This window comes from Vigna umbellata, chromosome 3 (genome assembly GCF_029865625.1).
Source record: "Vigna umbellata cultivar VRB3 chromosome 3, Vumbellata_1.0, whole genome shotgun sequence".
NCBI classification, from domain to species: domain Eukaryota; kingdom Viridiplantae; phylum Streptophyta; class Magnoliopsida; order Fabales; family Fabaceae; genus Vigna; species Vigna umbellata.
In genome coordinates, this window is record NC_142167.1 from 47,321,462 (window position 1) to 47,348,316 (window position 26,855).

Below are 26,855 nucleotides of genomic sequence, written 5' to 3' on the forward strand. Positions count from 1 at the left end.
AGACGTCTAACCTGTATGGATCGGACGTCTATATAGACGTCGGACCTATATAGGTCCGACGTCTATAGAGACGTCAGACCTAAAGGGTCCGACGTCTCATTAACGTCACCCATATAGACGTCGGACAGAGATCAGACGTTAAAAGCCCAATATAACAAACGTCTAAAGTCCTTTTTGCACTAGTGTAATTGTATTATTTGAAGAAATTACTATTTAATACATTGTTTCCTTATTTTCTTTTTTTAAAGATTAAATTGTTACACATAAAAGTAAAGAAAATATAATTGATAGGAATGAAAATAATAAAGTTATTATCTTTTTCAAATTTAACTAATAGCAATGGTAGAATATATTTTTTTTATAAGAACCTCTAGTCACAAGAGCTAATGATGGTAAAAAGAAGCCAATATAACCATGCCCTTCCACAAATTTGATTGGGAGAGGATATGTTCCCACTAATAAGTAATAACAACTCCAACCATCCAAAACTCTAAAACTTCAGTATAAGATCAACAAAAATCAAGGACTTTATTAATTCAATATTATAGAACAAAAATCATGCATATCTTAATGTGAATACCCTTTTAACTAGATATATGGGATTAGATTTATGAAACCAAAAAAATAAATATCTCTCAATCTTTTTAAATACCTTACTATTTAACCTAAAGAAAGTATTCATTATTATATTTAACATAGAGAAGGAAATGAGAAAAATATGATATTTTCAATTAAGTTTATATCAATCCTAAATGAAGAAAAAGGAAAAAAAAAGACTTTCTCTCACACCAAAGATGTACATTCCAATTCAAAATAGGGAGTGAATAAAACATAATTAAAATTAAAAAAAAAATATCTGTCACAAGCGTTGTGACACAAGGAGGTTTAGGTCTGCGTGCTACCACATGAATTTTCCAGTAGCTCTATCGTCATTGTCTAGAAATGAAGACCAGTTCCAAAAGTTGAAAACGTAATGACACGCAAGCAAACATCACCGTCAATAAAATAAAAGCTACCCCTCAAGTCTCTTGAAAGAGAGAACCCAACAACTCGAAAACAACCGCGAAATTCTTCTGACAACAAAATCACCAGAATAAAAGAAAGTTCTTCTCTCCTTTTCTCTTTTTCTCTTTTCTCTTTCTCTTTCTGTTATTCTTTTTACTTGGACGATGAAACTGAATCAAAATTAAAACCTATCGCATCATCGGAATACCATAGTCTTCGTATGCGCAATCGAGCGCCGTAGAACAATGGCTCCGGAATCGATCTTTCTAGAAGATTTCGGGCAGACGGTTGATCTCACTCGCCGCATCCGCGAGGTTCTGCTGAACTATCCGGAGGGAACCACGGTCCTCAAGGAGCTCGTACAGAATGCAGACGACGCCGGCGCCACCACCGTCTCGCTCTGCCTCGATCGCCGCACCCACCGCGGCGACTCGCTGCTCACGAACTCTCTTGCTCAGTGGCAGGGACCCGCTCTGCTGGCCTACAACAACGCCGTTTTCACCGAGGACGATTTCGTCAGCATCTCCAAGATCGGCGGAAGCGCCAAGCATGGACAGGCCTCCAAGACCGGTCGCTTCGGGTACTTTCTTTTTTCGCCGCGGTCTTATCCAACTTGTTCAATTGAACTGGGATTATGTTGATTGATGTTGTTTATTTGTTTTTGTGTTGATGTTTGGTTCAATCCAAGGATTTAGGTGTGAAGTAATTGTAGTTGTTGCTGGAATATAGCGAGAAGTGATGTGTGGTCGTTGACAACGGAATTGTGTTGTTATGTTCTATTTTTTTATAAGTGGTTTTGGTATTTTATGCGTGTTTGTGAGAAGTTAAAAAATGTAGTGCACTGGTTTTGGTGTAAAGTTTTTGTTGTTGCAGTTTTAACTGGAAAATATGGTGAGAGAAGTGATATGTGATTTGTTCTAGATGATTGACGAAGGAGTTGTATAATTGTGAATTTTGATTGTTTTTTCTAGCTTATGCGTGCTCTGTGACAGCTTCAAAAATATAGTACGTTTGTTAAATTTTTTTGTTGTAGTTGTAACCGGACATTATGGTGAGATAAGTGATGTGTGGTCGTTGACGATTGATGAATAGAGTTATGGAGAGTATGAATGCTTTTAGTATTTTATGTGTTTTGTGAGAATGTAAAAATGTAGTGCGAAGGTTTGTTTTTGTTGATCTTTTCCCTTTCATGTGCGAGTGAACTGTCGGAACTGAAGCTGGACTTTCTGTACTGCAATGTAAAGGCTCTGATAATGAGATTGACGTGTGAGAATGCCATAATGATTTTTATTCATAAACTGAATGGGGGATGTTCTTCATTTTAGTGTTTGTCATTTAGTGTACCTATATATATGGTTGCACTCATTTTTAAAAAGAAAAGGAAAGTTGTCCTAGGACACTTAAATGGTTATTCACATCTAGAGAGAAAGAGAGTTAAAAGAGAGAAGTGTAGGTATGATAGGAAGATAGAGATAGAGAGACGGGATAGGTGGTAATGAGGTGCTTGATTTATAGGAGTGTTTTTATACCATTACTCTTTCAAAATTGTAATTTTGTTCAGTAACCAACGCTGCCAGTTGCCAATTTCCCTTTCTCCGTCTATCATTATTTTTTTGGAAAAAAGTCATATTAACCTGATGTTTGGGTTCTTTGCATTTCTCTAATTCTTGTTGTCATTTTGTTCTGCATATACATTTTAGGGTTGGCTTCAACTCAGTGTACCATTTGACAGATCTTCCCTCTTTTGTGAGCGGCAAATATGTTGTATTGTTTGATCCTCAGGGTGCTTATCTTCCAAGAGTTTCTGCAGCAAATCCCGGGAAGCGGATTGATTTCACTGGCTCATCTGCCCTCTCCTTTTACAGGGACCAGTTTTCCCCATATTGTGCTTTTGGTTGTGACATGCAAAGTCCTTTTTCTGGAACACTGTTCCGTTTTCCTTTGAGAAATGCAGACCAGGCAGTCAGAAGTAAGCTCTCAAGGCAAGCATATTCACCAGAAGACATTTCCTCCATGTTTGTTCAACTCTTCGAAGAAGGAGTTTTGGCACTTCTGTTTCTTAAGAGTGTGCTGTGCATTGAAATGTATTTGTGGGATGTTGGAGAATCTGAACCTAAGAAAATTCATTCATGTTCTGTCAGTTCAGTATCTGATGATACAGTTTGGCATCGACAGGCACTGGTCAGATTGTCTAAGCATTTAAATACTACAGCTGAAATGGATGCATTTCAGTTGGACTTTGTAAGTGAGAGAATAAGTGGTGATGAAGCTAAGAGGCAAACCGAGAGATTTTATGTGGTGCAAACCATGGCCGCAGCATCTAGTAGGATTGGCTCTTTGCTACTACTGCATCAAAAGATTATGACATTCACTTGCTGCCATGGGCATCAATTGCGGCATGCATTTCTGAAAATTTATCGAATGTAATTTTCAATATCTTATCCTTTTGCTGTTGCCCCAACCTCTTCTCTCTCTCTCCCGTGCATACACATTGAATTCTTGTTACTATAAATTTGGATTTGCTTTTGGTTCTGCCCCATTATTAACTGTCATCTTAGTGTGGATGTGAACACAGTTGAAAGGCGTGGACCATTTACGAACATTTTGGTTCATCCAGCCCTCCAATTAATTTTGACTCCAATTGATGATTGAAAGTAAAGCATGTAACTCTGTTTGAAGTATAAAAGGTTATTGGGCTCGTCCAATGAGTTTGAAAAGAGTTTACTCCTCTGGTCAGATGTTTTGGGAGATCAATGGGGTGGTTGTTTCAGAGAAAAATGCAATGAGGCTGTTTCTTGTTTGTGTTCTAGATTTGGCATTTAGATCAGTGATGTATCTTTAATAGGATATCAAGTGGATTAGAGCTCTATACGTGATGTGTTACAACTTTGTATGTTTTTTGGTCCTTTGCTTTCCTTTCTTTCCCTTTGTTCTTGTAGGATACTGCATCTTCGTGGTATGTTTATTGTTTAAATTCTTGATTGCTTTTGTGGTTCTAGATTTATTTTTAGTTTATTGCTTACAACAAATAGCCATCATGGTGAATTTATTATGATATGTTATGTTTTCCATGATGTATGATACGTCCATTGGAACTTGCTTTTATTTTATAGGTGTCCCAGTGTAAATAAGAATATGATCAAAGTGATAAAGTTACCTATGAAAAGATATCACATGCACAATTTCATTTAGAAAGTAGGAGTTTATTGATCATAGAACTTTAATCTTTTACAGGCAATGTAGACTATAACAATGCCTTCTAGGTATATATGTCGGAGTGATGGTGCATTCCAATCTTTGAAACTATCTTATTTGACTTCATATACAATGCTACCTACTGTTCTACTGATAGTGTTATGATTTGCTTTTGGTACAAAATGGAGATCTTTTTCAAGATTTTTTGTTAGTTGTTTCCAATTACATGAGATACTTCATTCCTGTGCCTCTTAACAAGCTTTGGATCTCTCTACACAACTTTTCTCTACTAACCTTCTTACGGACCGAAATTGTTATAATTGAGGGTAGAATAATTCATTTTTTATGCTGAGAATACAATCTACACATACAAGGCTAGAAAGCTATTTTAGGAAGTATAATAATAGCTCCTAGACAACCATATCCCTATGATTCAGGGATATCCCCATCATATACTGTAATTATAATCTCCTAAATAAGGAAACAATAAAACACAAATCCTAACAGAAATAATACAGCTAATAAAACAGATTCTAACAGAAATGAAGTGAATAGATTTATTTTCTGATATCAACATGGCTTGGTCAACTATTTTAAATCATATACATATTAATATTTACCAAGAGGTATTTGAAAGTGCAACTGAGAATGAGAGACAACTAAACATTCTCTGAAAGGAGAGATTGGTTTTTGTGGTTTGAACTACCAGGGGAAGAGAAAAATGTTTCTTCCTTTTAATTTGTATCTCAATCCTTTTGGGATAGATTTGAAACCCTTTAATATAGGATAGAAGACACAATAAAATAACATTTTGGTTAAAGACCCTTTTATGTCTTAATCATACATAAAAAAATTAATAGAAAGATAAAAAGGAAAATAAAATGGAACAAAAGTAAATTCATTAAATTGATTGAGCCATTTTTAATTGAATAATATACTAATGCTTTCATACATTCAAATCAGAGAAGTGAAAAGGTGATTGGTCGTCCAGGTTTTCAAGATACACCGGGAAGCTCTCCCTAGTTACCCTTCTTCTCTTGCATCTAACTTATTATACGAAAGTTGACACAACTTTTGACCCTTTTCATAGAAGAACAAATGCAGTGTACACTATAGTTTTCACTTGCTTTTTTGGAACTCTTTGTTTATATACATTGTCCATTCCTCTTATTGCTGTATGTGTTTTTTTACAGAACAATATTCTTAGGACTGGTCAGGCTTTCTGTTTTCTTCCACTACCTGTTAGAACTGGCCTTAGTGTACAAGTCAATGGATTCTTTGAGGTCTCATCAAATCGTGGCATCTGGTTTGGGGATGACATGGATAGAAGTGGAAAAGTTCGTTCTACCTGGAATAGGCTTCTTCTGGAAGATCTTGTTGCTCCTACTTTTATGCATATGCTACTTGGTATTAAAGAATTGTTGGGCCCAACAGACCTTTACTATTCTTTGTGGCCTACTGGCACTTTTGAAGAGCCATGGAATATATTGGTTGAACAAATATACAAAAGTATTGGTCATGCTACAGTTATGTATTCAGATGTCAATGGAGGAAGTTGGGTATCACCAAGTGAAGCCTTTCTTCATGATGAAAAATTTCCAGAAGTGAGGACCTTGGTTTGGCTTTGATGAAGCTGGGAATGCCAGTTGTGCATATACCTAGTTCATTGTTTGACTTGCTTTTACAGTATAGCTCAAGCAAGGTGGTTACACCTGGTACAGTACGCCAATTTCTTAGGGAAAATGGTAGACTTAATTATTTGAGCAGACAGTACAGGTTTCTATTGCTCGAATATTGCCTAGAGGACTTGGTTGATGATGATGTTGGAAAAGAGGCTTATGATCTTCCTTTACTTCCTTTGGCTAATGGCAATTTTGCATCATTTTCAGAAGCATCAAAAGAAGTTTCTTATTCATTTGTGATGAATTAGAATACAAGCTTATGCAACTGGTTTCTGATAGAGTAATTGATCAGAACATTCCTCCCAATATATTAAGCAGACTATCTGCTATTGCGATGTCCTCAAAAACCAATGTCATTCTTTTTAGTATTCACCATTTTGCCCAGCTATTCCCTGCATTTATGCCAGGTGACTGGAAATATAAAAGTAAAGTGTTCTGGAACCCTGACTCTTGTCAAAAGCCAACATCATCATGGTTTCTGCTATTCTGGCAATACCTTGGAAAGCACACTGAAATATTACCACTATTTAGTGATTGGCCAATTTTGCCTTCCACATCAGGGCATCTGTTAAGACCTTCTAGACAATTGAAAATGATCAATGGAAGCAAAATCTCTGATATGTTACAGGGTATCCTTGTGAAAGTTGGATGTCATATATTGAATCCAAATTATGTAATTGAGCATCCAGATATATCTAGTTATGTATGTGATGACAATGCAACAGGTGTTTTGGAATCAATATTTAATGCAGTTTCAAGTCCTGAAGTTATGTATGCTTCACTTGATAGTCTAGCAACTGAAGAGAGAAATGAACTCCGGAGATTTCTTCTTGATCCTAAATGGTATGTTGGACCCTCTATGGATGAATTTAGCATAAGGTTTTGCAAGAGATTACCTATATTTAGAGTCTACGGAAGAGAGTCTGCTGAAGATTTCCAATTTTCTGCTTTAGAAAATCCTCGAAAGTACTTACCACCATTAGATGTGCCGGACATTATTCTGGTTGGCATTGAGTTCATGGTCAAATCCTCGAAAGTTGAAGAGGATATTTTGTCGAGATGTTATGGAGTCGAGAGAATGGGTAAAGCACAGTTTTACATGCAACATGTTTTTAATAGAGTTAGCGAGTTGCAAGCTGATGTTCGGGATAGCATAATGTTATCGGTTTTACAAAATTTGGCTCTTTTGTCCCTTGAAGATGCATATATTAGGGACTCATTGAAAAATTTGAAATTCATACCGACACTCACTGGTGGTCTTAAGTGTCCTTTAGTTTTGTATGATCCTTGTAATGAAGAACTATATGCATTACTAGAAGACTCAGATAATTTCCCTGCTGGTGCTTTTCGAGAATCTGAAATACTTAATATTCTACGAGGCTTGGGACTTAGAACTTCTGTGTCTCCAGATACTGTTTTAGAATGTGCTCGATGCATCGAGCGTTTGATGCATGAGGATCAACAAAAGGCATACTTAAGAGGGAAAGTGCTTTTCTCTTACCTTGAAGTTAATGCACTAAAGTGGCTTCCTGATCAAGTTGTTGATAATAAAGGAGCAGTTAACAGAATATTATCACGAGCAACAACTGCTTTTAGGTCTAGCAACACAAAATCTGATCTTGAAAAATTCTGGATTGACCTAAGGCTGATTTCTTGGTGCCCAGTTCTAGTCACTAACCCTTTTCAGTCATTACCATGGCCAGTTGTCTCATCAATGGTTGCTCCTCCAAAACTTGTAAGGCCACTAAGTGATTTGTGGCTTGTCTCAGCTAGCATGCGGATATTGGACGTCGAATGCTCTTCCACAGCTTTATTGTATGGTCTAGGATGGATGTCCCCACCTGGAGGAGGTGTAATTGCTGCACAGTTACTGGAGCTTGGGAAAAATAATGAGATTGTGTCTGATCAAGTTCTTAGGCAGGAATTAGCTCTGTCAATGCCGAGAATATATTCAATACTGACTGGAATGATGTCTTCAGATGAGATTGAGATTGTAAAAGCTGTTCTTGAAGGATGTCGATGGATTTGGGTGGGGGATGGATTTGCAACTTCTGAGGAAGTTGTCCTAGATGGTCCTCTTCATTTGGCTCCATATATTCGTGTTATCCCAATTGATTTGGCAGTTTTCAAAAAATTATTTCTTGAACTTGGTATTCGTGAATTCTTGCAACCTGCTGATTATGCTAATATTCTTCATAGGATGGCAGTTAGAAAGGGATCATCTCCTCTTGACACACAGGAGATAAGGGCCGTCACACTAATAGTGCATCATTTAGCTGAAGTTTACCATTATGAACAAAAAGTCCAGCTCTATCTGCCAGATGTGTCAGGTAGACTATTTCTTGCTAGTGACTTGGTTTATAATGATGCCCCCTGGTTGCTTGGCTCAGATGATTCCAATGGCTCATTTGGCAGTCCTCCAAATGTGGCTTGGAATGCAAAGAAAACAGTACAAAAATTTGTGCATGGAAACATTTCTAATGATGTAGCAGAAAAGCTTGGAGTTTGCTCTCTTCGTCGGATGTTGCTGGCAGAGAGCTCAGATTCAATGAATTTTGGCCTGTCTGGAGCTGCTGAGGCTTTTGGACAGCATGAGGCTTTGACTACAAGGCTCAAGCACATACTTGAAATGTATGCTGATGGACCTGGGACCCTATTTGAGCTGGTACAAAATGCAGAAGATGCTGGAGCTTCTGAAGTAATATTTCTTTTGGATAATTCTCACTATGGGACTTCTTCTATTCTTTCTCCTGAAATGGCTGATTGGCAAGGTCCTGCTCTATACTGTTTCAATGACTCAGTTTTTAGCCCCCAAGATCTTTATGCAATATCGCGTATTGGTCAAGAAAGTAAACTTGAGAAGGCTTTTGCAATTGGGAGATTTGGACTAGGATTTAATTGTGTCTATCACTTTACTGACATCCCTATGTTTGTTTCGGGAGAAAATATTGTAATGTTTGATCCCCATGCCAGTAATTTGCCTGGGATTTCTCCTTCACACCCTGGTTTACGAATTAAATTTGTGGGACGAAAGATTTTGGAGCAATTTCCTGACCAATTTTCCCCAATGCTACATTTTGGCTGTGATTTGCAACATCCTTTTCCTGGTACATTATTTCGATTCCCTCTTAGAAGTGCAGGTGTTGCCTCTCGGAGCCAAATCAAAAAGGAAATTTATACACCTGAAGATGTCAGATCTCTTTTTACTTCTTTTTCTGAGGTTGTTTCTGAAACATTACTTTTCCTGCGCAATGTGAAATCTATCTCTATTTTTGTGAAGGAAGGAACAATGAATGAAATGCACCTGCTGCACCGTGTATGCAGAACCTGTATAGGTGAGCCTGAAACTGGATCTGCTGAAGCCCAGGATGTGTTCAATTTCTTCAAGGAAAGTAGACGTGTTGGAATGAATAGAGTTCAGTTTCTGAAGAAACTAAGTCTATCCATTGGCAGAGATTTGCCTTATAAATGCCAGAAGATCATAATTACTGAACAAAGCACATCATCTCGTACTTCACACTATTGGATAACCACAGAATGTTTAGGTGATGGGAATGCTCAAAAGAAAAGATCTGAAACAGCCAATAGTAGCTATTACAATTTTGTTCCATGGGCATGTGTTGCTGCATATTTGAATTCTGTCAAGGTTGAAATTGACATGGTTGAAAGTTCAAAGGGGGAGAATGATTGCACGGTTTCTCCTGATCTGTTTCAAAGTGTTAGTTTGCCTAATCATCAGTTGGAGAATTTTGAAGGTCGTGCATTCTGCTTTTTACCTTTACCAATCAGTACTGGTCTTCCTGCTCATGTGAATGCATACTTTGAATTGTCATCAAATCGCAGGGATATCTGGTTTGGTTCTGATATGGCTGGAGGTGGAAGAAAACGCTCAGAGTGGAATATTTTCCTCCTTGAAAATGTTGTTGCCCCTGCATATGGTCGTTTGCTTGAGAAAATAGCATCAGAGATCGGCCCTTGCAATTTGTTCTTCTCGTTATGGCCAACAACATTAGGGTTAGAACCTTGGGCATCAGCAGTGCGGAAACTCTATCAATTTGTTGCTCAGTTTAATCTCCGTGTATTATATACAGAAGCTAGAGGAGGACAGTGGACTTCAACCAAACATGCTATATTTCCTGATTTTACTTTCCCCAAGGCAGCTGAGCTTGTAAAAGCGTTGTCTGGGGCTTCTCTACCTGTCATTACTCTTCCACAGTCACTTTCTGAAAGGTTTATGGAAATCTGTCCATCATTGCATTTTATGACTCCTAAGCTGTTAAGGACCCTTTTAATCAGAAGGAAGCGCGAATTCAAAGACAGGGATGCAATGATATTGACTCTTGAATATTGCTTACATGACTTGCAAAAATCCTTGCAGTTTGATGCCCTATGCGGCTTGCCTTTGTTACCAGTTGCAGATGGTTCCTTTACATCAATTGATATGAAGGGAGCTGGAGAAAGAGTTTACATTGCACGTGGTGATGAATACGGCCTTCTGAAAGATTATATTCCTCATCAACTTGTAGATTGTGCTATTCCTGAAGAAGTTCATAGAAAACTTTGTTACATTGCCGAAACGGATGGAACAAACATTTCTTTCCTGTCATGCCAGTTGCTTGAGAAACTTCTTGTGAAGTTACTTCCTGTAGAGTGGCAACATGCTCGGCAAGTAAGTTGGACTCCTGGTATTCATGGCCAACCAAGTGTAGAGTGGTTGCAACTACTGTGGAACTATCTGAAATCATATTGTGATGATCTTATCATGTTTTCTAAGTGGCCTATATTGCCAGTTGGGGATGACTGCCTGATGCAGTTAGCACAAAAGTTGAATGTGATAAGAAATGATGGATGGAGTGAGAAGATGTCTTCTTTGTTAGTGAAGGTTGGATGTTTATTCTTGAGACATGATCTGTTATTGGATCACCCTAAATTGGACTGCTTTGTGCAGTCAGCAACAGCAAGAGGTGTACTAAATGTGTTTCTGGCTATTGCTTTGGAACCACATAAGATTGAGGGGATCTTTACAGATGTATCTGAAGGGGAGCTTCATGAACTAAGAAGTTTTATTCTCCAAACAAAATGGTTCTCCGAAGAGCAAATTGATGACATGCATATTGAAATCATCAAACACCTTCCAATATTTGAGTCTTACAAAAGCAGAAAACTAGTTAGTTTGAGTAGTCCTATTAAATGGCTTGGTCCTACTGGTGTTTGTGAAGATCTCTTAAATGATAATTTCTTAAGAACTGAATCAGAAACAGAGCGAGTCATTATGAAAAGGTATTTAGGAATGAAAGAACCAACTAAAGTGGAATTCTACAAGGATTACATTTTCAATCACATGTCAGAGTTCGTTTCAAGGCAAGAATTTGTTTGGCCATTCTGCATGACGTGCAGCATTTGGTTGAAGAGGATCTCTCTCTCAAGTCTTCATTCTCGTGTGCCCAATTTGTTCAGGCAGCCGATGGATCTTGGCAACAACCATCAAGGTAATATCCTATTTTTTAAAATAAAATTACAATATCTATCAATAAGTTATCTTCCTTTATTGTATTTTAAGGTGCATGCATTTTCTGTGATTTTTCTTCTAAATGGTCAGTACCAGAATAAATTTTTCTTCGGTTAACTGAACTGTGAGTGAAAAGAGAGAAAGAGAACTGAACACGAAATGAATTTTTATTATGTATTTTCACATCTGAAGGTATGAGTACAAGATGTATTTATAGGCACTGCTTACTAACAGCTATATAAGAACTAAAAGCCGTACAAAGTAGCTTACAAATAAACCTATAGCTGTTCAAAGAAAACTTACTATTAATACATCCACAAACTATACAAACTGACTTGCTTTGCTCCTAAGAAACACAAAACGAGTTGAAGACAGAGTCTTGGTTTGAACATTCACCTATTGATCAAGAGCTGGAATATGATAAATAATAGTTGCTTGGCCATAACCTTCTCTCTGACAAAGAAAACATCATCTCCATGTGCTTAGTTTGATTATGAAAAACTGGATTATGAGAACAGACAACACCTTGACTGTCACAAAAAGGAGTTGTAGTAAAAGGAAATTGCAGTTCAATAAGCAACGTAGTAATCCATGATAGCTCATCAGAAGTTTGTGCTAAACTTCTATATTTTGCTTATTGGAATGAACAATAACTTGCGGCTTGTGAGACTGCCAGGATATCAAATTAGAACCAAGAAAAGTTGTTGCTCCTGACATATCTTCTATCATCAATACCTAATGCCCAATTGGCATCACAAAAGGCTTTCAAAGATATAGAATGTCCCAGTGATAAAGATTGAAGGTGTAATTTATGAAACAATGTTCCTTTAAGGTACCTTAGAATGCGTTTAACTATAGCCGAATGAGAATCAAGTAGGTTAGCCATAACTAGCAAACATTGTTTACAACAAAACTAATTTCTTGCCAAGTAAGATTGACATATTGCAAAGTACCAACCACTGAATGATATGAAGTAAGATTTGAAAAAAGATCAGCACCATGTTTAGACAACTTGCAACTGAAGATCATAGGGTCTGAAATTGAATGAGATTCAAGCATATGTGTTTTATGAAACTAGTATCTTATATACTTTGTCTGTGTCATGAGAATAGAATAATCAGATAAATATTTGTTCTGAAGGCCAAGAAAATAGTTCAGTTGACCAAGTTTCAAGGAAAAAATTGTAGAAGTCTGGCTGTAATATTCTGAATGAGAATAACAGAGCTTCCAGTTATGATTGTATTATCAACATAAACCAAAAAGTAGACAACATCTGATTCCATTTGTAGATGAAGAGAGGTATCTCTAGTGCTATTAACAAAACCAAACTGATGAAGAGTAGTTTGTAAATGATTGAACCAAATTTTCGAGGCTTGTTTTAATTTATAGAGTGCTTTATTCAACATACAAACAAGAGATTTATCACTTGCTTTAAAACCATGTGGTTGTTGCACATAAATTGTTTTAACAAAATAACCATTCAAAAAGGCATTATTGACATCAAGTTGAAGCAATTGCCACCCATGAGAGAGAGCAATAATAAGAATAATTCTGATTGTAACAGGTTTTAGTTTTGGAGAAAAGGTTTCATGAAAATTAAAAACCATGGACTTGATGAAAACCTTTTGCTGCAAGATGAGCTTTATACTTATTTATTGAGCCATCTGCATTTTCCTTGCTTGGAAAACCCAGTTACAACCAACAACCCTTCTATTAGAGGCTAAGGGTATCAGATCCCAAGTCTTTTGTTTCATTAGAGCATCATATTCTTGTAGTAATGCAACCAGCCAATTTCATCTTTAAGAGCTTGTTTGACACTGGTAGGATTAGAATGAGATAACAAGGATGGATGAACTCTGTTTTGAAAAATACCAGATTTAGGTTGAGTTTGCATAGGATGAGTATTAAGTAAAGGTGCAATAGGAGATACTAATTCAGAAGAAGATGAACTAACACTAGTAGACATAGAGGGTGTTGCACCAAAATTTGATGTGAGGGAAGTACTGGACACTGGATTTACAGATGGTTGAGGTGGTGATAGATTTGAGTTTAAACTAAAATACTGGCTAAGACCTTTGATAGAGATTGGTGTAGAAGGAAAAAGATCAAAACAAGTTATGGATAGTTACTTGATATAATTGTAATTAGACATCAAAGCATCTGTAAATTGTTTCAAGTAATTTATGTAAATAAACACTGAATTTTCAGCTGCAGCTTTCTTGTACTGATGTTTTATCCTTGAATAGTTAAGCTTCTTGATTAAGTGTTTTACTTATATAAAAACTGACATTTGGATTGCTGACTAGAATGTTATTGCAGGCTTTATGATCCTCGGGTTCCTCACCTTAAAAAGATGCTTCATGGAAATGCTTTCTTTCCTTCGACAAATTCTTTGATCCCGAAATTTTGGATGCTTTAGTTTGCCTTGGACTTAGGACAACTCTAGGATTTACTGGCTTGCTTGATTGTGCTAGGTCAGTTAGCCTCTTGCATGATTCTGGGAACATTGATGCCTCCAAACATGGTGGAGAGTTACTGCATCTTTTAGATACATTAGCCTATAAGCTCTCAAATAAAGTTGGAAGTAAGAATGATGATCAACAAGGTGGTGTGGCTCTGGAAAGTAGCAGCATAACGGATGATGCTTTTGTATATGATGGTTTCCCTAAAGAAGAGACCTACCTGACTGATATTGATTTATTTTGTAGCAGCTCAGCATTTGATATGGTAGAAGAAGAATTTTGGTCTGAATTGAAGCTAATCTCTTGGTGTCCAGTAATTTCTAATCCAGCTGTTATGGGACTTCCGTGGTTAAAATCCAATAACCAAGTTGTTGCACCCCCTACTAGTGTGAGGCCTAAATCACAGATGTGGATGGTATCTTCCTCAATGTTTATTTTAGATGGTGAATGTGACACTACATATCTACAAACTAAACTTGGGTGGATGGATTGCCCAAATGTTGGGGTTTTAACAAGGCAGTTAGTTGAGCTATCTAAATCCTATCAGCAGCTTAAGATAAATTCACTGCTGGATCCCAGTTTTGAAGCTCAGTTGCAAAAGGAAATACCTTACCTTTACTCAAAATTGCAGGAATTTATTAATACTGAGGATATCAATAACCTGAAAGCAGGGTTGGATGGTGCTTCATGGGTTTGGATTGGTGATGATTTTGTATCACAAAATGCACTGGCATTTGATTCACCTGTAAAATTTACACCTTATTTGTATGTTGTTCCATCTGAACTATCAGAGTATAAAGATTTGTTGATAAAGCTGGGAGTTAGATTGAGTTTTGGTATTTCAGACTATCTTCAAGTATTACAAAGGTTGCAGAATGATGTGCACGGGGTTCCTCTGTCTACAGATCAGTTAAATTTTGTCCATTGTGTCCTTGAAGCCATAGTAGAGTGTTGCTTGGAGAAGCCACTTTTTGAGACTTTTGATAGTCCCTTGTTGATTCCTAATGATTTTGGAGTTTTATGCAAGCAGGAGATCTTGTATATAATGATGCACCTTGGCTGGAAAACAGCTCCCTTATTGGTAGACATTTTGTGCATCCAGTTATAGGCAATGATTTGGCTGACAAGCTTGGTGTACAGTCAGTTCGATGCCTTTCTTTAGTCAGTGATGATTTGACTAAAGATCTGCCCTGCATGGACTACAATAAAGTAAATGAACTTTTGGCGCTGTATGGAAACAATGAGTTTTTGTTGTTTGACCTTCTTGAGTTGGCAGATTGCTGCCAAGCCAAGAGATTACACCTGGTTTATGATAAAGGGAACATCCTCGCCAATCCCTGCTGCAGCACAATTTAGGTAATTTTTATGTTTTAGAAAATTTGGATATTTTTGTTTAGGTAATGTATAGTCATTTGTTTCAACAAAATGACTGTTATTTTTGTCGAGGAGGTCATGTGAGGAGGAATGATACACTGGCTAACAAGAGTAGTCAATAATTTTGGTTTTCTATAGTGGAGAGATAATGGGCTGCTGCCCTTCCAGCCCACCATGCCTAGTGAGTCAACCTACTTGAACCATAAATTTTTATAAAGGACTACCAAAGACTTGGTTCATTGAATAGGAGGATATTTCTCGATTGATGTATCATGTTTGGATGTTCTTCTAGAGCTCTAGGTGAATTTTCCCTTCTCATCAAGCAGTTAGGTTACTGCATTGTGCATTGTGGCATCAAGTTCGAGTCCTAGAAACAACTTCCCTGCTCAGTGGGTTAGATTGTTAGGGCTGCTTATCCTGACTATCCTCAGACTCCAGAATTAGATGTGTGCACAGGGACTTATTTTCTTACAATGTTTCCAAATATCATTGGATGCCAATGTTGGCTAGCTTAACTTATGGAATACCCATAGATAGTCTCTGTTGAGTGTGAGATGACCATACTGTGTTTAGCTGTTTTGGATTACTTTTCTAAATTGCAGTTAACATGGTATGATTTCTTTATACAGGTGAATTCCAAGGGCCTGCCCTTGTAGTAATCTTCGAAGGTGCTTGCTTGAGTCGAGAGGAATTTAGTAATCTCCAGCTCCGTCCTCCATGGAGATTGCGTGGCAACACAATTAACTATGGTTTGGATTGGTTAGCTGCTATTCCATCTGTGATCTTCTCTCAGTCATGTCTGGTGGCTTCTTTTATATGTTTGATCCTCGTGGCTTGGTACTTGGTACACCTTTGGCAAATGCCCCGTCAGCAAAGATGTTTTCTTTGATAGGTATACTGTGCGCTAATCATCTGAGTTAATGCAAAATAATTAAATAGTTTCTAACGTTTTCCATTTCAGACCCATTTACTATCTTTCACTTTTCTACTACTGATAACTTTTGGAAGTGTACTGTGAGTACTCTAGGTTGATCTCTTGCAGACATAGTTTACTATGTCAGATGGTAGGGACTGTTTGACTGGAGAATTGTAGAGCACACAACTTGTATCATGTGCTTTTATACCAAAATGTTAAAAAGTCGTATAAGTATCATTTTCCCAATAACAGAGCCAAGTCAGAGAAGAGAAAATGCAAGACTAATGGCAATAGTTCATTGAAATATTTTCTGTTCTCTTTACCCGTCCGTCAAGTTCATTGAAGCCCTCAAAGTTTATACTTTATTTGTCTTGCAAAAATCTTTGTTAAATTATTTTTTTCTTTTGGAATGAATAATCCCTGACTTGGTTAATAATGTTCAAACAGTGGTTAGTGAGTAGCTGGTTATTGTCATGGTTAGTCGTGCAAAGGTTAATTGTTCCTAAATTGTAAAGCAATTCCAAAACTTTTGTTTTTTGAGTAATATTCTTTGATCCTTTTCATGGTGTTAGTTAATGGTTACTTATGAGAGGTACCCTATTGGCTATGCTTCAAGATTGGAAAGCCTTTTGGTATCAGTATCCTTGATTTAAGTTTATTTTAATATGCATTTTCGTAGTGTTACTTTTGTACTTCTCCCTTATGTGGAGTATTTTTTTATAAAATAAAAGTTCATAAGTATTCTCTTATTTAATTTTGAAATCTAATAGCCAAATTCCTATACAATTGTAGAACATAAAGTTGTTTACTCTTGAGGTTGCAGGTAATGATCTGACTCAACGATTTTGTGATCAATTTAGTCCAATGCTCATTGAGCAGACTGACTTGTGGTCATTAGCTGATTCTACCATTATTCGGATGCCTTTATCATTTGATTGCTTGAAGGATGGACCTGACCTTGGATCAAACAGAATAAGGCATATTATTGACATATTTATGAAGCATGGATCTAGAGCACTCCTGTTTCTGAAGTCAGTTTTACAGGTAAATTTAGTACTGTTCTATTCTTCATGCAGCAAGGCAGAACAAATGGGATTTAACAGGTTGAAATTAGATTTTCTTTGGGATTCGGGATAGAACTTGGGGAATTAAATGTTCACATGGAATGTGGGGAAATATTTGTTTGGAGGTATTTGGTTGAGTTGAGGTTTATGGGATGTGAATGAGCCATGCATGCTAGATTAGGTTGTGACAAATTCAAGCAAGAAATTCTGGTGATTTGATGTGGTGAAAATCTAATGCTCTTTGGGGGGAAATGGATTTGGTTTTTTATGAAACTTACAATGTGAGGAAGGAACTCACTTGAGTGTTCAAATGTGATTTGGGAGGTGAAAAGGAGGAAGATGAGCAAATATACATGGAGAAAGACCCACATACCCATCTATTAAGGTTTTGGGTATAGAGTGGTGTCTTGGTGCCTTGTGAGGTTGGTTCCTAGCTCTTTAGTCAAGATCTCGCTGATGGTTCCCTCGAAGATCCCAAAAATTGGCAATGTCTATGGGGAAAATGTAGGAGAAAAGTCTTCCAGTGGGGTGAGGTTACAATGTGTGAAAGGGACTAATAGTTAAAGGTGAAAGTTGTTGGTTTTAAGTGAGTTGGAAGTCTCACACGTTTATTATGCTCCATAGTCTATCTTATCCATACCATATATTAGAGATGGGAACTTTATGTATAAGTGCTTTTACATTATATTTGCATTTCACTGTTAACTCCTTTAGATTTTCTGTTGGATTTAGTTAGCTATCTGTTAATTTGTTAGCTTCTTCGTCAGCAACTCATATGTACAGCTACTAACACCTACATTAAATACCAACTACATATATATAATACATATTCTAACAAGTACTAATTACATGGCTAATTAACTGTTTAACTACAGATCTGATCAAGGACTACTTTTTTAGGGAAGAAATAGTCAAGAAGTAATTATGATTCTTGGTGCATGTGCATGTGTCTATTTATATATGTGGATGGCTTATCTCTATTATTGAACTCATTATCATCTACTATTGTTAGAAAATTGTTCATACAAAACACCTGTATACTTAATATGTCTTACTTGTAATTTCTACCATATGAGAGGACTCTTGTCTGGAACATTTTCATGATTCTATTGAGCCAGAGTGAAATTGCATTTCTTCTAGGTATCCATATCAACGTGGGAAGAAGGACATTCTAATCCAAGGCGGAATTTTTCTATAAGCATTGACCCATCATCTTCTATTTTGAGGAATCCATTTTCTGAAAAGAAATGGAGAAAGTTTCAATTATCAAGAATATTTAGCAGCTCCAATGCGATGATAAAGATGCATGTAATTGATGTGAATTTATATTCAGAAGGAACTACAGTCATTGATAGATGGCTTGTTGCACTCAGCTTGGGTTCTGGGCAAACCAGAAATATGGCTCTTGATCGGTATGGTTATATTTGAATTGCATGGATGTCAAAAACTCATGTTGATGTCTTACAATAACTTTTGTATGATCTGTGTCAATGCTTTACAATAACTTGGTTGCCATTTTCCTTTTATTAACTTAAAAACCTTTTTACTTATCGATGGCGCAGTTTGAGGATGCATCCAGCACTTTTTCTCTCTAAAATACAAAAGAGCCATAGAAAACACAGAAGTTTATGAATGTGGAAGCTATTTTCCATGGTTTCTTTATTTCTTGCAAAAAACTCCTTGGCTTTGCACATTGCTTCTTTGTCTTGATCTTAAGGGAGGGTTCATACTGAAGCTTTTTCATTCTTTATTCCTCTTTTTCAGTTAGAGTTGGAAGGACAGTAAAGAAGTCTTAGTTTATATTGAAACTCATTCAAGCGTAATGATTGAAGTTTTATGTTCCATATGTTATGTTTATCTCATGAAAGTTTTGTTTTGTTTGGTAATATCTATCAAAATTCAATTTTTTTTTTCTGTTCAGGAGGTATCTTGCATACAACTTGACTCCCGTTGCTGGAATAGCAGCACTTATATCCAGCAATGGCTATCATGCCAATGATTTCTCAAGGAGCTCAATTATGGCCCCTCTTCCTTTGTCTGGTTGTATAAACTTACCTGTCACTATCATAGGTTGTTTTCTTGTGTGTCACAATACGGGTCGTTATCTCTTTAAATACCAAGACAGAGGGGCTTCTACTCAGGGACACTTTGATGCCGGAAATCAATTAATTGAATCTTGGAACAGAGAGGTGATGTCTTGTGTATGTGATTCCTATGTTGAAATGGTTTTGGAGATTCAGAAGCTAAGAAGAGATATTCCAAGCTCATTATTTGATTCGAGTGCCTATTCTGCAATCAGTCGCTCTTTGAAGGCTTATGGAGATCAAATCTACTCCTTCTGGCCTCGATCTTGTGAGAGGAAAGTTCTGATTGATCAACAAGCTAATCATGATGACAACCCTCCAAGTCCACCAAGAGTTGTCTTAAAGCAGACTGGGAATGCCTTAAAGACCGGGTAATACATCCATTTTATTCTCGTATTGTTGACCTTCCAGTATGGCAGCTGTACTCAGGAAATTTGGTCAAGGCTGACGAAGGCATGTTTCTTTCACAGCCGGGGAATGGATTGATTGGTAATTTGCTTCCAGCTACAGTTTGCAGCTTTGTAAAGGAGCATTATCCTGTATTTTCAGTACCGTGGGAATTGGTGACTGAAATCCAAGCTGTCGTTTTTCAGTGCGAGAAATTAGACCAAAAATGGTTAGGGATCTCCTAAAGGTTTCTTCAAAGCCATTTACTCTGCAATCAGTTGACACGTATATAGATGTTCTTGAATATTGCTTGTCTGATTTTCAGAAAGCAGAGTCATCCACCTCAGCCAAAGATAATGATCCTGATACTTCCAATGCTTTTTCCCGAGAAATTGATATCCACAGAATCACTTCTTTTCAGCGTAATATTCCAGGCTCCACTACTCGGGGAGAAGCCAGTTCTGGAGATGCATTGGAAATGATGACAAGTTTAGGGAAGGCTTTATTTGATTTTGGTCGGGGTGTTGTTGAGGACATTGGTAGATCAGGAGCCCTGGGTCTTACAGTAATGCTATGACTTCCATTGGTCAAAGTAGGGACGAAAAGTTCATATTAATTGCTTCAGAACTCAAAGGCTTACCATTTCCAACTGGAACTAGCAATTTAAAAAAGTTGGGCTTAAATGAACTTTGGATTGGGAATAAAGAGCAGCAGTCATTGATGCTTCCCTTGGGAGACAAATTTATTCATTCTAAACTAATAGACAGGCCTCTCTTAGGTGGCATATTTTCTAATTTTACCCTCCAGTCTCTATAAAGCTGCAAAACTTCTCCCTTAATTTACTGGCCAATCATATGAAACAAATTTTCCATGAAGATTGGGTGAACCATGTAATGGGATCGAATATGGCTCCATGGCTTTCTTGGGAGAAACTTCCTAGTTCTGGAAGTCAAGGGGGTCCTTCACCTGAATGGATTAGAACATTTTGGAAAAGGTTTAGGGGCTCAAGGAAGAATTATCCCTTTTCTCTGATTGGCCCCTAATTCCGGCATTTCTTGGTAGACCAGTCTTGTGCCGTGTTAGAGAGCGGCATCTGGTATTCATTCCTCCTCTTTTGGAGCACTCAAATTCGACAAGTGGGATTTCAGAAAATGAATCTGCTGAAAGTTATGTGAGTGGTGTTAGGGTGCCAAGGGATAATACTTCTGAAACTGACTTAGCAGAGTCCTATATTTCAGCTTTTGAAAGATTCAAAACCAATTATCCCTGGTTACTGCCAATGTTAAACCAGTGTAACATACCCATATTTGATGAGGCATTTATCGATTGTGCTGCTTCAAGCAATTGTTTTTCTATGTCGGTCAATCTTTGGGCCATGTCATTGCATCCAAACTTGTGGCAGCTAAGCAAGCTGGGTATTTCACTGAACCAACTAATCTCTCAACTTCAAATTGCGATGCACTTTTTTCACTCTTTTCTGATGAATTCTTCTCCAATGACTTTCATTATACCCACGAACAAATTGAAGCTTTGCGTTCTGTCCCAATATATAAAACAGTTGTTGGTTCTTATACTAAGTTGCAAGGTCAAGATCAATGCATGATCCCTTCAAATTCATTTTTAAAACCATATGACGAGCGTTGTCTTTCATGTGCCACTGATTCAAATGAAAGTTCATTTCTTCGAGCCCTTGGAGTGCTGGAGTTGCATGATCAACAGATCTTAGTACGCTTTGGCTTACCCGGCTTTGAAAGAAAATCTCAGAATGAGCAGGAGGAAATATTAATACATATTTTTAAAAATTGGCATGATCTTCAATCAGATCAGCTGGTGGTTGAAGCTTTGAAAGAAACTAAATTTGTTAGAAATTCTGATGAGTTTTCGACAGATCTGTTGAAACCATTAGATTTATTTGATCCTGGTGATGCTATCTTAATCTCTATATTCTTTGGTGAGAGAAGAAAATTTCCAGGAGAAAGGTTCAACACAGATGGGTGGCTTCGAATACTAAGGAAACTTGGGCTTCGGACTGCTACGGAGGTAGAGGTAATAATTGAATGTGCCAAAAGAGTTGAGTTTCTTGGAATTGAGTGCATGAAATCAGGTGATTTGGATGATTTTGAGACAGACATAATAAACAGTCATTCTGAAGTTTCACCAGAGGTGTGGGCATTAGGAGGTTCTGTAGTTGAATTTGTTTTCTCCAACTTTGCTCTTTTCTTTAGCAACAACTTCTGTGATCTTCTTAGCAAGATTGCATGTGTACCTGCTGAACTGGGGTTTCCTAATGTCGGTTGCAAGAGGGTGCTTGCTTCGTATAATGAAGCTATTTTGTCTAAAGATTGGCCTCTGGCTTGGAGTTGTGCTCCTATTCTTTCCAAACAACACACTGTTCCTCCAGAGTACTCGTGGGGGCCTCTGCATTTACGGAGTCCTCCTGCTTTTTGTACAGTTTTGAAGCACTTGCAAGTAAAAATGATACTTTTGGTTTATGTTTTATATTACATTACTTACCTACATGTATTTTATGCTAGCTTTCTTTTTCCTAGGTAATTGGGAGAAATGGAGGGGAAGACACTCTTGCTCATTGGCCCATTGCTTCAGGAATGAACATTGAGGAATGTACCTGTGAAATTTTGAAATATTTAGACAAAATTTGGGATTCACTTTCTTCCTCAGGTTCTTCTCTATTCTCATGTTATTCCATTTTGCTAAGGGTTGAGTAGAAAGGGTGTGACTGATATGTTTTTTGTATTTATCTCTGATTCTTCTTACTCAATGCACTTAATATATGACCAATTGGCTTACCATATTCCTGTGAACCTCCAATCATTCTGTTCATTTGATTAAGCAGGTTTGCTTAGGTTGTTACTGGAATTTCTAATTACTTGTGCTATTGCAGATGTGGCAGAGCTACGCAAAGTGGCATTTCTTCCTGTTGCAAATGGAACGCGCCTTGTGACTGCTGATGCTCTTTTTGCTCGTCTGATGATAAATTTGTCTCCATTTGCTTTTGAGCTTCCTACTGCATATCTCCCATTTGTAAAGATTCTTAAAGATTTGGGACTCCAGGACATGTTAACACTCTCTGCTGCAAAGGGTCTTCTATTACATCTTCAGAAAGCTTGTGGATATCAGCGACTAAACCCCAATGAGCTCCGTGCAGTGATGGAAATTTTGAATTTCATCTGTGATCAAATTGTTGAGGGGAACACATTGAATGGGTCAAACTGGAAATCAGAAGCCATAGTTCCAGATGATGGCTGCAGACTTGTTCATTCAGGATCCTGTGTCTATGTGGATTCTTATGGTTCTCGATATGTAAAATGTATTGATACTTCCAGGATTAGATTTGTTCATGCAGATCTTCCTGAGAGAGTATGTATCATGCTCGGCATCAAAAAATTGTCTGATATTGTCGTAGAGGTATCAAGATTTCAGGAGCATTTTCCTATTTATTGTTATCTAACTTTTGTCTGCTATAGGCTTTTACTTACTGGAATGTTTCTGTTTGGTTACAGGAACTAGATGAGGATCACGCACTACAGACTTTGGGTTCTCTGGGGTCTGTTTTCTGGTGACCCTCAAACAGAAGTTATCGAGCAAGTCTCTTCAAACTGCTGTCTGGACCATTGTTAAAAGCATGGGCAGTTACATTCCTGCATTCAATAGTTTTTCATTAGATACAATAGAATGCATATTGAACTCTACTGCGGAAAAGATGCAATTTGTTAAGTGTCTTAAAACAAAATTTCTGCTATTGCCCAATTTTGTAGATGTTACACGTGCAGGCAAAGATTTTAGCATCCCTGGGTGGAAGAATGATTCTGCACATCAAACTCTTTATTTTTTGAACCAATCAAGATCCTGTATTCTAGTTGCTGAACCACCAACTTATATTTCTCTTTTTGATCTCATTGCCATTATAGTCAGTCAGGTATTAGGCTCTCCAATCATATTGCCTGTTGGGCCCTTATTTGGTTGTCCTGAAGGATCTGAGATTGCTGTTGTTAATGTTTTAAAACTCTGCTCTGATAAGAAAGAAGTTGAACCTATAAATGGGAGTAGCAATATGGTTGGCAAGGAAATATTGCCACAGGATGCACGTCTTGTGCAGTTCCATCCACTCAGGCCCTTTTATTCTGGTGAAATAGTAGCTTGGCGGTCTCAACAAGGTGAAAAGCTGAAGTATGGTAGGGTTTGGGAAGATGTTAGACCATCTGCAGGTCAAGCTCTGTACAGAATTAAAATTGAAGTTGCGCAGGGGGATACACAATTTTTCCTTTCATCACAAGTATTTTCATTTAAGAGTGTATCAGCTAGTAGTCCTCTAAAAGAAACACTGGTGCATGATAGCCCTTTATTGAGTAGTAACATGCCCAGTGTTGATTTCCCAGAGAGCTCCTCAGGAAGGGGAGAAAGCTATTCTCAGGTTTATCCCTTGGAACTTTTCACTAATTACTAGTATCATGTATCGTAAATTTGCATTTATTACAGGCATTGCAATTTGTGATCCATCATCCTATGCTTTCCATTAACGCATGAATAATGTGTCAGCAAATGAGAGATATTTTTGGAGCTTTTAAGGTTGGGATGAAACCAAAAGCTTGAAATTAAGAAACTTTTTTGTTTAGTTTGTGGCTTATGCTCAATGCTATCTACCTTTAACTGTCACATATCTTGTTACCATTTAAAAATAAGCCTTCTGTTAGGTTTTTTGGTGACAAGAAACCTAAGCTCTATTTCAGTTTAAGAAAAACAACACAGATTTAACACCAACAAGGTAGTCAGTGTTTTATTGGAATGGAAAAACAGAAAACATTCACTACATTCAAGGGAAGAAGTTCCCTTTACACAGGCAGAACCTGTTACAAAATAAAATACCCACCACTAACCTCCATACACGCTCCCCCTTAAAAGAAAACCAACTTAGGCATTATAACCGCCTAACTGGTGTTATAACTGCCTAATTTAGTCCTTCCTAACTGTCTAACCCCCTTCTCTCCTTACTAGTAACTTCTATGCTTAATTTCTGCCTTTGTTCCTAACATAAATCTTGAGAGTTCTATCACATTCTGTTGGTTCATTTTGTATTGCTCATGTCAATTTTCTTAAATGAATGAGAAGTATCTTCTTGTGAATAGGTGCAGCCTGTGAGAGAGCAGTCTGGCAAGGTTTCATCTGCGGAACTGGTGCAGGCAGTCAATGAAATACTGTCTGCTGCTGGGATCAAAATGGATGTGGAGAAGCAGGCTCTACTTCAAAGAACATTAAATTTGCAAGAAAATCTAAGAGAGTCTCAGGCAGCTCTTGTGTTAGAGCAGGTTGGTGATTTTAATTTTTAGTTCGATGATTTCATAGCCTCGTTGTGTTATACCATTATTAATATTTTTCTTTCTGAATGGTAATTTGCCGTGTTGGCATTCTAATTTCACGATCATTTGAAAACTCTTTATGGTTTATTTGAGCATGTCATATGAACCCGTTGTTAGTTTGACGCATCGCACTTGAAACTTTTGATATCTTAAACATAGGTTTCTTGTTGGAAATTTTTGGATATCCACTTACGAAACTCCTCCTTAAACTTATCTACCAACGATTTTCTTACATATGTATGTATTGGTGCAGTCAGATATTACAAGGGACAAAAGGGTATCCATTTTTAATTATCAATTGAAGCAATGAAAATTCTATCTATGCTGCATTACAGTTGTATAAGCTTTGGGGATAGTTTTACTTTTATAGCGTAGGACGCAGTAATGATTGAACTAAAGTAGGTACCTTGATGCTTTATAATGCATATCTCTTAGAGTTAACCTTTATGATAAGTTTGAAATAACATTATACATTGTACAGGAAAAGTTGAAAAGACAACAAAAGAAGCTGATACAGCGAAAGCAGCATGGATTTGTCGGATTTGTCTGAGTTCTGAGGTTGATATAACATAGTTCCTTGTGGTCACGTATTGTGTCGTAGATGTTCTTCTGCAGTGTCCAGATGTCCTTTTTGCCGGCTTCAGGTTACAAAAGCTATCAGAATTTATCGTCCATAATTTCTCCATTGCTTTTGGACACCCTCAGATTTCCATTCGCCAATTATTAATGTTTCAAATGATTAATTGGCTGCATTGGACTCTGACATGAATATCATCTTTTGTGATTGAGCCCCAAAATGGGTACTGCTGGTTTTTTTTTTCTGTATATTGGCCTCAATGAAAAAAGGTTTTGTCAATTACCCTGTACCTTTCAAGATTCTCACATTTTTTACCACTAAATCCTGAAAAGGTTAGTGAAAAAATATCAGGCTTTGTCCCTACACACAGTTAAATAACAAAATTGACCTTTTAAAATTCTAAAACATCCCGGAAAATTTTACGCAGAACGTAATGAAATACTTTTTATATTTTACATTTTGACAGCTTTAGGAAAAAAATTCTACATATATAATTCAGTATTGATTTTCAACTATTAGAAATTTTTAATTCCAGGCTAATTTAAAAATATTCTAGGTTTTTTTTTATAAAGTATTTTTTTAAAAGCTTTAGATTCATAGCGTAGTATAAATGGAAGGAGAGTAGGAGGAATTACAGGGGAATCTGGTTTTAGGGTCTCTCCCACATTATTATTAAGTTCATATGAAATTGATACCTACTTTTATACTTGAAAATATAACAAAAATGTTATTAGGTGTTATTAACGATACATGAGTTTCTTGACATGTATACAAATCATGATTTGCATCTTATCATAAAATTCATTTATGCTTAACAAGATTGAGACTAATGACAATTAAAAGTTTCAGCTTGATCCAATTGGTTGCCTGAAAAGTTTATAAATATAAATTGAGCTAAGAAAAAAAGTTCAACTTAAATTAAACCAAACATTTTCTAATCTTAGTCATTTAGTCAAATTAAACTATAATCTATTTGAAAAACCAAGTTAACTCAACACACTTTTTTATTTTATTAATAAGACATGATTGGTCGTGTTAATATCAATAATAACAATAACATTAATGTGAGTGAGAGTAGTCTCTAAATAAAAACTTATAATAAGACAAAAATTAAAAATTTCATAACATGTTAAAACTTTCTTATTACTTTAATTTTTTCATAGTGACTACGTTCATGAAAAGCTTTAAATATATTTATAATAATATTGATCACTTATCTAAAAAT

General features: G+C 36.9%; 1 protein-coding gene across 1 annotated transcript; it reads left to right on the forward strand.

The window, feature by feature from the left end:
* Positions 1-1,049: 1,049 nt before the first annotated feature.
* Positions 1,050-25,909, forward strand: LOC148202754 (uncharacterized). Its single transcript, XM_088110702.1, is given in 29 exon segments — positions 1,050-1,585; positions 2,706-3,337; positions 3,340-3,428; positions 5,394-5,796; positions 5,799-6,107; positions 6,110-11,254; positions 11,257-11,371; positions 13,711-13,769; positions 13,772-14,869; positions 14,872-15,165; positions 15,168-15,209; positions 15,857-15,976; positions 15,979-16,119; positions 16,967-17,187; positions 18,348-18,619; positions 19,129-19,613; positions 19,616-19,873; positions 19,876-20,226; positions 20,229-20,486; positions 20,489-20,683; positions 20,686-21,033; positions 21,036-22,147; positions 22,228-22,357; positions 22,581-23,104; positions 23,200-23,248; positions 23,251-24,110; positions 24,823-25,006; positions 25,535-25,621; positions 25,624-25,909. Coding segments are annotated over 29 exon segments (14,223 nt in total). The 5' UTR covers positions 1,050-1,250; the 3' UTR covers positions 25,731-25,909.
* The last annotated feature ends 946 nt before the right edge of the window (positions 25,910-26,855 follow it).